Source organism: Passer montanus, unplaced genomic scaffold (assembly GCF_014805655.1).
Source record: "Passer montanus isolate IOZ18808 unplaced genomic scaffold, ASM1480565v1 scaffold15, whole genome shotgun sequence".
Lineage (NCBI taxonomy): Eukaryota > Metazoa > Chordata > Aves > Passeriformes > Passeridae > Passer > Passer montanus.
In genome coordinates, this window is record NW_024362051.1 from 8,838,453 (window position 1) to 8,851,516 (window position 13,064).

General features: G+C 46.5%; 1 protein-coding gene across 1 annotated transcript in view; it reads right to left on the minus strand.

The window, feature by feature from the left end:
* FAT2 (FAT atypical cadherin 2) overlaps positions 1–13,064 on the minus strand; it is a 56,240-nt gene that overhangs the window by 17,329 nt on the left and 25,847 nt on the right. The window contains exons 7-13 of the mRNA XM_039701806.1: positions 12,597–12,736; positions 10,648–10,923; positions 10,009–10,219; positions 5,116–9,168; positions 2,736–2,932; positions 1,522–1,675; positions 616–849 (exon numbers count right to left, since the gene is read on the minus strand). Of these exons, the coding sequence (XP_039557740.1) occupies positions 616–849; positions 1,522–1,675; positions 2,736–2,932; positions 5,116–9,168; positions 10,009–10,219; positions 10,648–10,923; positions 12,597–12,736 (5,265 nt within the window). The remainder of the gene's footprint in view (positions 1–615; positions 850–1,521; positions 1,676–2,735; positions 2,933–5,115; positions 9,169–10,008; positions 10,220–10,647; positions 10,924–12,596; positions 12,737–13,064) is intronic.

A 13,064-nucleotide genomic window follows, 5' to 3' on the forward strand; every position in this document is an offset into this window, starting at 1 on the left:
GTCATCTAGCCAGCCCTCACCATTACCCAGCAGTGTCAGCTGTCTGCATTTACTAGTGTTCCTCATTTTTAATTACCTTGTTTTCAAAGGTAATTTCTCTTCCTACCTGCTTCCAAAGAAGATAAATATGATCTTTCTTCTCTAAATTCAGCCTCTGCTGGAGAGGTTTATTCAAAGTTCCTTTCTTAGGAGCCTTACCTATACTTCTGAGAATCTCTGTGTCTTCAGGAATACCTCTCCATCCATATTACCTACCCCACCCATATCTAAAACTCCTTTTTTCCTTTATTACACTCATTCTCAGTCCCCACCTTTGAACAAGTTTCTGTCCAGTTTGGATCCCTGTGTCTCCGTTTGTGCTGTGTTATCACAGTCACTGAGCACATTCTCAAAGAAGGTCTGCATGTTTCTACAGATACTGTGCTCCCAACAGGGTCACAAAAATGCTGATGCCAGCCCAGGTCATCAAGAACATGTCAGAGATGAGATCCAGGTACATCTTTGCCAAGATTCAATCATCTAAGCCCATTGCTGTAGCACTTCCCTAGGTTTCAAAGGCTTCTATTCAGAATGAAAGATGAACTCTACTAACACATAAATCCCATTCTGACTCACCTTCATCAAGGTCCCTGGCAGCAACCACAGCGATGGGTGTCTTAGTTGTGGTGTTATCAAAGACGGCCACGGCGCAGTGGCTGGGGAAGAACCTTGGCGCGTTGTCATTGGTGTCCTCAACGATCAGTGTCACATCAGCCTGGCACGAACGGCCCCCGCCGTCAGTGGCTTTGGCTACGAGGTGGTACGTGGGCTTCTGCTCACGGTCCAGGGGTGCAGATGTGGTCAGCTCTCCTGTGGGAAAGAACAGGAGGTGGTCGTGTCTCCAGCAATCACAGCCGCAGCCCACAAGACCTCAGAGAGGTTCAGCTGTTCTCCTGGATGAACCGTGGGAGACAATAATTGAGCTAGTAGTGGTGATGTGTCCACGCCACATTGCTCAGGGCTATCCTCGGATCACTGCCAGCCAGGGCCCTGGCAAGGCTTCGCATGGGCAGTCCTGCAAGTTCAGCTGGACTTCATCCAAGGGATGCCATCATGGGATAAAACTGTTCATAAATAAATTGTACTTCTAAACCCCACTGCACTGGGCTTTCTGCAATGTAATGAACCCAAGTGATCTCCAGAATAATCATCAAGTCTGTTTGGGTAAATAAGACCTGATAAGAAGTGTTTTGGGATTTAGAACTTCTGTCTTTGACTCAAGCCTAATAGTTGGTGCTCTTTCTTCTTTGAGACCTGGCTGGTAGCAATGGTGTCTGCCCTTATTTTAACAGAACAGAGAGAGCAAACAGGATGATGTGCAGCTCCCTCTCCTCTATGCTGTGGCCATTCCTTCCTAGCTTGGGACAGCTGGAATAAACAGCTCCTTGTGTTGGTTAAGAGGAGGTAAGTGTTGAGCCATGCTGGGAGCTTGCTTTTCTCAGGGGTGGGTGAGGGAGAGGATAAAAGCAGCTCTGCTCTCACCTGTGTGTGGGCCCAGCCGGAACTCCTCCGCGCCGGGGCCGTGCAGGCTGTAGGTTATCTGGGCATTGCTGCCCACGTCGGGGTCACTCGCTGATATTTTCAAAATTAAAAGACCCGGCCCAGCGTCTTCAGAGACTCTCCCAGTGTAGAGTATCTGGCCAGGACAGAAGAAATCATTGGCATCTGAGCTGTCTCTAAAATACCTGTGGTATTCACATTCTCTGAACAGAAAGAGACATAATTCTCTCTCCCGGGATTTTTCCTGGGGAAGGTAGTGAGAAACTCAGAGAAAAGAAAACAATTCTTAGCTCTGCTTACTGCTTTTGTTGTTTGGCACATGTGGAACTTGTTATGGAGATTGTTTACTGAGAGTGATTAGTTAATTAGATTCTGCTGATGATTGTTTGGATTGATTGACCAATTAGGTCGAAGCAGTGTTGTGACTGTCTCCAGACAGTCACGGGTTTTCTTTAGTATCTTTGTAGTATAGTACCTCTTTAGTATAGTATTTCTTTAATATAGTATAGTGTTAGTGTAATTTAGAATAACTGAATAAAGCTTTTGTTCAGCCTTCTAAATCATAGAATCAGAGCACATTATTCCCTGTGCTGGGGTCACCCTGATTCAATAAATACCTCCACCCCACATGGAAGGAGAACAGACCCACAGAAGCTTCACAGAGGATAAACCCTGTGTTTTATAGGGGAACACAATGTGCCTCCCATTCTTGCCTGCTGGGGTGTGGACTGGGACAAGTGAGCTCATTTCACACAAGCCTTTGAATCTCCTTTGGGAAGTAACCACCTCTGTTCGTTCTCACCACGGGTGACGTCCACACCAGCGATCAGCTCTCTACAGCAACAAACCTCCTGATGGGAATCTCCCAGCTTAGCAGGATATAAAACTCAGTAATTTACATGCCCCTTCCCAGGAGGCTTCCTGGCATTGTTTATCTCCAAAAATTACTCTTCATAATGCTTAGGCTCTCACTTGCTGCTGGCAAACATGCTTGGAGGCTAGATTTAATATTCTTGCTTGACATGCTGCTTAATTAAAATTGTTAAGCATAATCAAAGCAACAGGATCGTGTGAGAAGAATTATGACAAGCCAAATCCTTTAACATGCTCTGCCTGTTCTTTCTTCATTTCTATTGTGTTCTTTCCCTCCCAGGATCTCCCTTTATGCCCCTGATGTCCCAGAACAGACGTCTTACCTGGCCACACTCAGGGCTGTTGTCATTGATATCCAGTACAAAAATTTCCACTTCAGTGGTAGCCTGAAACTTCCCATCAGAGGCCATAACCTTGAGGAGATATTTCTCTGTATCTTCTCTGTCCAGAGGCTTCTTGGAAGAAATTGTCCATTCGCCCTCAATTTGGTCAACTGTGAACTGTCCCAGTACGTCTCCTTCTAGAAGGTGACAAGAACCAAGTAAAAAAGGCATTTACTAAGTGCTGAAAATCAGAAGGGATAAGGAAAGGGAATATGGGTGTATCCATTGATGGCTCCTTAGGAGACCTGAAGGACCTGGATGCTCTTAGAGGTCTCTTCCAACCTAAACGATTCCATGACTCTCTGACTCACACTGGTGATGCAGAGGGCACTCGTGGTGCATCCAGCAGGTGAGGAGCTTTTGGTCAGCCTCACTGCACAGCTGGGAAATACCCTGCACGTTTTAGTTATTCCCTGTCTGCACATTACAGTGGGAGAAGGAAACAACTGATTGCAGAAAAGTCAGTAATCTTCTGCAGATGTGCATATTCATTGCCTCAAAACCACATTGTCTCACCTTCCCAGAGCCTGTCAGTCTTTTTTTGTGCATGTTCCTAAAGGGATCCGAGAGTTGTAAACACCCTGCAGACATGGTTTGGATCTTACTGTTATGGTACCACGTACAGTTGTACTTCCTCTAACCTGTAGAAGTATTTAACATATAACTTTGTTTTCTGGGGCTACTTTTTGTTTCTCAAAGAGCCAAATGATGAGAGACAGGTAAATCCAGACTAGGAAGGCTCTCTGGTTCAGCAGATTCATGCTGTTCCTAGTTACACATGTTGGATTTTAAATGGGCTGGGTGCTGCCACGGGAGAACCCCTCTCTCCTGGGAAGGAGCTGGTGTTCGCTGCTGACCCAGGAGGAAGCACGACAGGCAGTGGGGGTCAGTGAGGAGAGCTGGCTGTGGAATCTGTGTTGGACTCTGAAGGGTCTCACACAGTGGGATAAATGAAATTCACTCCCTTTCTGCTTTTATTTGTGCTGCAGGGATGAGGTAGGGGAGGCACAATGACACCTATACTAGCTCTTCTTCTGATGCTGGCAAACACCAACTCATGCACCAGATTTAGTTTCTGTGTGCTTGAAATTAGTGTGGACAGGGGGATGCTGGGCTCTGTCTTTACCTAATCCTATCTTTTGCTGCATTTCCAGGTTTATTTGTAAAGTTTGACCTGTGTTTGTATGTGCAGAGCCCAAGGTGCTCACCCCTAACATAGGTTTAAAGTACTTGGAAGTTACTACTACCTTTAAGATGGCAGAAATGTGAATACATAATGGATTAAATCTTTCCTCCCAAAGGCTTGGAAATACCAAGGCATACCATAAACCAAATGAAAGTACCAACATTCCTCCCCTGTTTCAGATGGTTACAATAATAGATAACAGGCTGCAGCATGATCTGGCCTAATGTTTTGACCCTGAAGGGTCCTCGTTTGAGCCTGAACAAACATTTTAATTTGAAGGATCTGCCTCAGGTCTTAGAAAGACTCTTTAGGGTCAAAAAATACCATAAAAGCAAGTTTCTACTTGTGCAGATGCACAACAAACATTCCAGTGTAACTTTTTTGTTATTTTACAGCAGTGGTTCATTTCAGTTGGCACCATGTGATGTTTCAGGGATGCAAGAGTAATTTTTAGCATTTCTTGTTAGCCAAAACCTTTACTAAGACTGACGTGATAGTCTTAAATATTCCCCAGTGCAGAGTGACTATGCAGCCTTGTTATTACATCAGCCTCCAAGTGGTTTTGTAGGAAACACACTTAATACCAAAAAGTTATATATAGTTATTAAAGAACACTAACAGGCTACAGGTATATGTGTGATGTGTAAACTGACTGCAGTGCTGGCAGGAGAAGAAGCTGGGTCAAAGAACTTAAATACAGATCACAGTGTCTGTGTTAGAAAAATCTTCCTTCCTGCTGTACTGCCTCTCCTGTCCTTCCAACAGGCATTACAATTACACTGTCTTAAATATTCCTCTGTTAAGAAAGTGTAAATAAATATTTATATGGTAAAGTGTAATTACTTATATGTATCTTATTTATTTATTTATTCCCAGAGAAATAGGACGATTCAGTGGTGAGATAGATATTTTAATGATCATTCCACCCACTGCAGTTACTAAAGGGTTTTGTATTCCCAAGATTCATTTGGGTCTGGCTCATGACAGAGCTCAGCCTTCATCTCCTGCTTCTGACAAGACTGTCAGTGTAACAATTTTCTGTACTAACAACCCTTAAGACACGGTATCAAATCCTCACTTTGAGAGGACACTCTCCTCTTGCCCACCGGAGGTTCAAAGTCAGGCACAACTCACCGGTGATGTAGCAGGTGACCCGCCGGTTCTGCTCGGAGATGTCGGCGTCCACGGTGCTCAGGGTGACAATGACCTGCCCCGGCTCCGCGTTCTCAATGACCGACCCCTTGTAGAAATCTGAGGTGAACTGCGGGGCGTTGTCGTTCTCATCAGAGACAGTGACCTCCACCAGGGTTTGGGAAGAGAGCTGCACCTTCCTGCCGTGGTCAGTGGCCACCACGTAGAAGCGATAGACCTCCTGCTCCTCACAATCCAGCTCTTTCAGGGTGGTGATCCACCCGCTCTCACCATCGATGGTGAAGAGCCCACGGAGGTTGCCAGATTCTGCTTCCAGACTGTAGGTCACCTGCCCATCACTTCCCATGTCCTGGTCGTTAGCTGTCACTTGAATGACTGTGGTTCCTGAAGGCATGTTCTCCATGACAAAAGCTCTGTAGGGATCTGCCTCAAAAACAGGTCTGTTGTCATTCACGTCCTGCACTTGGATATTCACAGAGACCAGAGAGACCAGCTCAGTCTCCAGATGTGAGCAGTGAGCCATGACATCAACCTGGTACCACTTGGTGGTCTCATGATCCATGGGTTTTTTGATTCTCAAGGCCCCTGTCTGTTCATCCAGTGTGAACACCTCGTCCTTGTTACTTTCTGTAGTGGTTCCCTTCACCAGGCTGTATATAATGGGATCCTCTGCAAAAGCTTTGACTGACCCTATTTCTGACCCTTCTGGAAGATCCTCAGCTGCAGAGAACGTATAAAGGGGCTCAGAAAACCTTGGCAATGTCACCTCCCTAGGGACAATCTGGAGATTCACTGGAACAAGGGAGTTCCAGTGAGGGGGTCTGCCATCTTCAGCCTTCACCTTGAAGTTAAAGGCTCTGTTTTCTAAACCAATAAGACTCTCCTTGACCTTAACAACCCCAGTGGCAGCATTGATCTCCACAAGATCTTCTGCCACATCTTCCACAGAGTCAACAGAATAAATGACATCTGCATTTGCACCTTCATCAGCATCGTAAGCCAGTACCTGGATGACAGGGGAGCCCTTGCTGACATTGGACTGGATGGACAGTGTGTATTCAGAGGCTTTGAACAGGGGTGGGTTGTCATTCTCATCTGTAAGGATTATTTTGACAGTGCAGAAGGCCACCTTCCCACCCCCATCCTTGGCCATGACTTTAATAGCAATGACCCTCTCTGTGGAATTTTCCCTGTCCAGTTTTTGCAGTGTGGAAATACAGCCTTTATTGTCTATGGAGAACTTCTCATGGGCGAGTTTATTTATGATGGTGTAGTCTATGGTGCCATATGGGCCACCATCTGGGTCAATAGCCAGCAGCTCAATCACTCTGGTTCCTATCTCAGCATTTTCTGCCAGCTCTGCCTCGTACACATTCTGCTGGAAAGAGGGGCTGTACTTGTTGGCATTTGTGGTGTTGATATACACAGGCACAGTGCTCTTGAAAACTCCATCTGAAGCAGAAACTCTGAGGTTGTAAGATGGCTCCAAGTCCTTTTTGCAGCGGTTGAACATGGATATTATCCCAGAAGTGCTGTTGATGGCAAAATGCCTGTTGTCATTACCCGAGAGGATCACGTACTCCAGCCGGGTGGTGTCTCCACTGTCGGGGTCCAGGGCCTGGACTTTGATCACGATGTGCCCACACGTAGCCATTTCACTGACCTTGGCTTCATACTGAAGCTGGCTGAACTCAGGGGGATTGTCATTGATGTCTGTCACATCTACGATTACCAGGGCATCGCTACTGAGTGGAGGCACCCCGTGATCTGCAGCTCTGACTTTCATGCGGAACTGTTGATTTGTTTCATAATCAAGTGCTTGAGCTGTTGTTATCTGCCCTGTGCTGGCATCAATATTAAAGAACTTGGCAGCCTCTGAACCATCATCCATGATCTGATAGGAGACCACTTTGTTTCTGCCTGAATCCTTATCAGAGGCAAAGAGCTGGACAACAGGGGTCTGTGGCGGCAAACTCTCCGATACAGACGCTGTGTAAATGATCTGAGAAAATACGGGAGGGTTGTCATTAATGTCCTCCACCTCCACCTCTACTCTGGCTTCTGAGAAGGATCCAAGTGCTGTGTCTGTGGCTCTAACAGTGAACGTGTGTTTTGTCTCTAGCTCATAGTCCAGCTGCCCTGTGACAGTGAGGACACCAGTTTTGAAGTCAGTGTTGAAGAGTTTCAGGGAATCTTCTTCCACAATGTTGTAGATGAGGCGCAAGCCTTCAGGGCTGCGGGCCTGGATGTGGAGGATGGATGTGTATGGGGGGACGTTTTCTGGCACCTTCACTCGGTAGTACAAACTCTGGAACAGAGGGTTGGATCTGTTCCTCACACTGATCACAACCTCCTCTTCAGCGTGCAGAGGAGGCTCTCCTTTGTCCTTAGCAATGACACGGAGGTTGTATTTATTTAACGCTTGATAATCAAGAGGCCTCTTAAGGGAGATGTCTCCAAGGTGAGGGTCAATCCAAAAGTATTTGTATTCCTCTGCAAATGAGTAGGTAACAGCTCCATTATCCCCTATGTCTTTGTCTGTTGCTGATACCTGAAAAAGGACATCCCCTGGCTCTGTGCCATCCTGCACCGAGGCGTAGTATGGCACATTCTCAAACTGTGGGGGGTTGTCATTGACATCCTCTACATAAACTCTGACTGTGGTTTGGGACACTCTTGGTGGCTTCCTGTTGTCCTTCACTTCCACAGCTACCTTGTGCATGTCTTGCACTTCGCGGTCAAATTTCACACCCTTGGTCTGAAGAACTCCAGAGGCTTGGATCATTTTGAACCTTTCCTTTTCATTCAAAAGTGAGTAGGAAAGGGGTTCATTTAGCTGATACCCTTTGACCCCAAGAATGGTTAGAGTCTTCTCATCTGTAGAGTTCTCCATCACAGTTGCTGTATATACGTCTTGATCAAATTTCAAGCTGGTACCTTGTGCCCGAGTTAAATTTAGCTTAACCAGAGCAGTGCTCTTATACAAGCCATCACCAGCTCTGACTGTGAGCTCCTGGTAGCTTTTCAGGCCAGTTGTGTTAAGAATGGAGATGAGACCTGTGAGTGGATGGATATGGAAAGCATTGTCAAGGTTCCCTTCCACTATGCTGTAGGTCACCTCCGAGTCTGCATCTTTTGCCTGCACTGACAAAAGCTCCATCCCTGGGTGGGCAGGCAGCAAGGCAGAAATGTCATAAGTGTTTTTGAGAAAGACTGGAGGTGAATCATTGACATCTTTTACGTGGATTGTGACCTTGGCAGGCTTGGATGCGAACAAGCTGGGACTTCCACTGTCGTGCACATGTACACTGAAGTGGAAAACTGGTGTGAGCTCATAGTCTATATCACCACGACTGGTCAGTGTTCCTGTGCTGGGATCCACAGTGAAGTATTTCAGTGCCTCTGGTTCCAAAATCTCATAGATCAGCAAAGCATTGGAGTCTTGATCAGCATCTGTTGCATAGGTGACGAGGGGAGCATTGCTTTCATCCAGAACCATGCTTTGTGATGGGGCATTCTCCATGATCCAGCCAATGAAGGAAGGCTTAACGAAGACAGGCACATTGTCATTCTCATCTATGACATAGATGAGCACCACTGCGTCCATAAATGCTCCAGCCATGTTGGTACCACGGACTTTCAACTGGTAAAAAGACACCTGCTCAAAATCTAAGCTCTTCTGAGTGGAAATAAGGCCTGACTGATAGTTCATGGAGAACACTCCATCTCCATTTCCATCTTTTATTTCATAGCTGACTGGTGACAAGCTTGTGGCTGTAACCTGGATCAGAGGAGAGCCAATAGCAGTGGATTCACTGATTTCTGTGATGTATTCAGCCTCTGGAAATTTTGGAGGGGTTCGATCCGAGGGTCTAATGTGGACATGTACTGTAGCAGAATCTTTAAGCTGAGGAAATCCCTGATCTTCTGCCTTTACAATAAGAGTAAATCGTTCCTGCCTGGATGGGTCCAGTTTCTGGGCAACTGTAACAATTCCAGAATACAGGTCGATGCTAAAGAAGCCTTCCCCATTACCTGCAAGAAGAGAAATTACAGAGTGAAGAATGCAGACACTTTATTGGTCTTCATTTTCTGAAATTCTTTTTCATAGATTCTCCTGATTGCAGACCTGATTAACATCTGTTTCTTTTACTGGGAGAAATTAATTCATTTCTAAATAATTTTAATTGTAAGAACAACAAACCCATTGAGATCTGTGAGCTAACATTTGAATCAATCAAAATGTAAATTGGAGATAAACACCCTTCTAATTTAAGCATATTTAGTGGTGGCAGAGCATGTGCTTGAAGCTTTTGCCTCGTGTGCAGAACATGGTAGCACAGACAGTACTAGTTCTTTCAAGCCCTGTCATGCTTGTAATTACCAATACTTCAGGAGCAATTAAATTCCTCAGTCCTTGATCTAAATTGCAGTGAGAAAGATGGAGCAAAGGATGGCTTGTCTCCTGCAAAGAGTTTACAGGCTAAATAGGCCGTGTGGCACAGACATAAATACTTCAGTTTTAACCTTTATAGTGAATGATAAAATATTTGCCCACTGAGCATGAATGACTCAAAACCACCACCAGTCAATGCTGAGAGGGTTCTCACCATTCCTTGAGGATGTGTTTCTTGGTAGAAATAGTGGAATTATGATTCTCCTGTGGGAATTGGGAGTACTTTTGCCTAACAACTGAACAGTTCCCATGGACAAAGAGGAGCAGATTTTAGGCTGTTCTAACTCGTCCAGTCACTATTTTTCTTGGACCAGTGACTCAACATTAAGCCGTCTTCTTAAGAAAAGATGCTAATATTCCATAATATGGACATTACCTACTCACTCTGGATTTTTTGCAACAAGATGCATGGCTCTCACCTGCTTGAAGGGAGTAGTGGATTTCAGCATTAGCTCCCTGGTCCTGATCAAGGGCTCTGACTTGTATGACCTCTGTGCCCACCACTGCTGAGTCCAGCACTTCTGCTTCGTAATGGATGCTGCTGAACTGGGGAGGGTGCAGGTTGCAGCTGTCCACGTGGACGATGACTCGGACAAAGTTCCGCTTGATGGGGACCTCCTGGTCTCGTACCTGAACAGCAGAGAGAGAGCAGGAACAGTCACACCCAGGGACAAGCCAGCCTTGCCTGCACCATCTTCCAGGTAACTCACCAGCACTCTGACAGCAGTGGGTGTTTTACAATGGTACCAACCCCTTGTCTGGGAAAGAGCCTGGAAGTTTCAGCACCAAAGCTCAGCCTTGAATTTGAAACCAAACATTAACTATTACACACTGTGTTTTCTTTTGTAAGAATCCAGTGGCCCTCCTATGAAGGTGGTTAGAGGAATGCAGGGTGTTAACTACATTTAGCTGTATAGTACAAGTTAACACCCTGCTTTCCTCTTCCCTATTGTTCCAGACAAATCCTCCCTCAAAGACTAGAGCCACTTTTAATTTCTCCCATGACCCATATATCCTGGCCAAACCAGTGGACTCAGCAGGGCTTGGTCAGGACTCACCATCACTGTGAGGGTGTGCTGAGGCATGGGCTGGGAACTGAAGCCTTCTGCTGTTGTGAGGGCTCCACTGCCTGGATCCAGCTGGAAAAGTCTTGTGCTTTTGGGGTCCACACTGCCATGGATGGTGTAGATGAGCCCCTTTCCTTTGTCCTTGTCTGTTGCACTGACTCGGAGGATTTCTCTCCCTGAGGGGGTATCTTCAGGAATCCTCACCTCGTAATGGCTCTGAAGAAACTGGGGACGGTGCTGGTTGATGTCAATCACGTGGATAAATGCCTGTGGGGGAGACAGCACAGTGAGGGCAGCAACTGCCATGTAAAATCTCAGCTACCAATCCTTCTTGGGTGCTGACACTGGGCGCTTCTTGGGTTCCACAACCATCACAGTTTTCCAGCTCTTGGAGCTTTGCCATCTGTGATGACCAGGAGAACCTTTGTCCTTCATCCCAAGGAACACCTGCTGTGCCTTCCCCTTTTGTGTTTTTCAGTTTGCTTCCTCTCCTTTTTCAAAATCTCTCCAGTCTGGCAAGGCATTCAGAGTGAACGTGCCTGCACTTGGCACGTGGGGAAACAGTCAGAGCCTGCCATGGAAAGCAGCAGTGGCTCAGCCGTGGTGCCAGCTTTGCTGCTGGCTGGTGCCTACACAGCAACCCCCATTATTTACTCAACAGAAAGCTGAGAGAAGGGGATGTTTGGTTAAAGAAGAGAGGGTCTGGCCTATCTCAAGAGAAGCAAGTGTGTGGAGAAACAAAATTTCTGTTCTACCCTTTTCAGCCAAGTTTTCCTCTCTGTATTGAACAGCACATGCTGGGAATCCTGAATCCTGCTGGGGAAGTCACTGAATTCTCCTGTGTGGTCTCCTACCCTGGCTGTCCTGACCCTCCTACTGATGTGCCTCCTGCATCTTAGGAAGCCTCAACCAAGTGTAATAATTTGCTTCCTTTAGCAAACCTGAGCATGCCATGGGGGTTTTACATGAGCAGGTTTCTTGACATCTGCTAGCGGCCTTGAGTGCCAAAATAAACGAAGGGATGAGATGCAAGGTGGCAGGGAATGCACACTAGGCAAGGTGGGGCTTTGTTTGTTTATTTGGAACAATACTTGAAGATAGTTGAGACATGTGGCCATCCATTAGCATCACGTTCCACAGGAATGGTGGAGCTCCTCACTCATCATCCCCCACAGTGAATTTCCCATGATAAGCATTACTGACAGGTGACTCACATCCTAGGTCTTCCTGTGCATTGAGGGCTGGATTTTTGGCTGCTTCTTATGCATGGAGAGAATGACTAGTGAAAGATCATGCCTTGAACACCCCTCCTCAGGGTAGCAAAGATGGGCAAAATCTCATGATTTTAGCTGGGGCTCAGGAACATGCCTGACAGTAAAGCGCCTCCTTTTACCAGCACTTACTTTATGTGAGAACTCAGAGCACACAGCATCTCTGCAGTTGCCCCACTCACTCCCTGGGCCTGACCTCACCTCTTGCAGATGGATTTGTGCTGTACCTGGGCTAGCATATCCCAGGAACCCCCCCTGCCATGGGAACACAGACCCAAGCCTGACCCAACCTCCCTTAAGATGTTGACCCAGAAGTGCTGCAACTCAGCCTGAGCAGCTGAGACCAAGTTGAGGTCTGAGTGTGGGAACTGCCACCCCAGCTTGGCTGGTGATGTGGATGTGTCCCTGTGTGCTGCCTGCAATCAACAGGAAAGACCCAAACTCTCCTAGACCAGCTGTGTTTCCAACAACACAAAAACAATCTTAGCTTGGTTTAAGATCTTTGTACTGGAGGATCTTCCATTACACTGTCTCTGTGTAATGGAGGATCACAGTGTAAGGACATTCCTGTGCCTGGCACCTGATCCAGAGCTCAGCAGACCCAGAGGAAAGGTTCCCTTTGGCATATGCTCCCTCTCAACAGGGTCTCCACTAAAGAAAAAGCATTACCTGGGTTTTGATCGTACTGGACCCGTCAGTGACTTCTACTGTGAGGTTATAGCTTGACTTCTTCCTTGCATCCAGGGGTCTTGCAATGACCATGCTGCCTGTACTCTTTTCAATATCAAAATCCATGTCATCATCACCACCTGGGACGTGGGGGAGACAGGGAAACAGGAGGGCAGTTACAGTCAGCTAGATTAGGATAGTGCCACTGTAAGGCTTGTCCCAAATCTGGAAACACAAAACAACATGTGATAGATAGATGCACACAGGAGATGGGGAGGACAAGGCAAAGCTGGACAAAGGGATAGTCACAGATGGTGACAAAGGAGTGTGAAAAGGAAGATGAGGGGAACGAGAGAAAACAAGGAGGAGAGAAGGGGAAAGGATGCACTTATGCATGTGATGTCCTGGCTAGATTGGCACCAGGCCCATCTGAGCAGTGATTTATTTGCACAAGGTTTCCAGCCATGC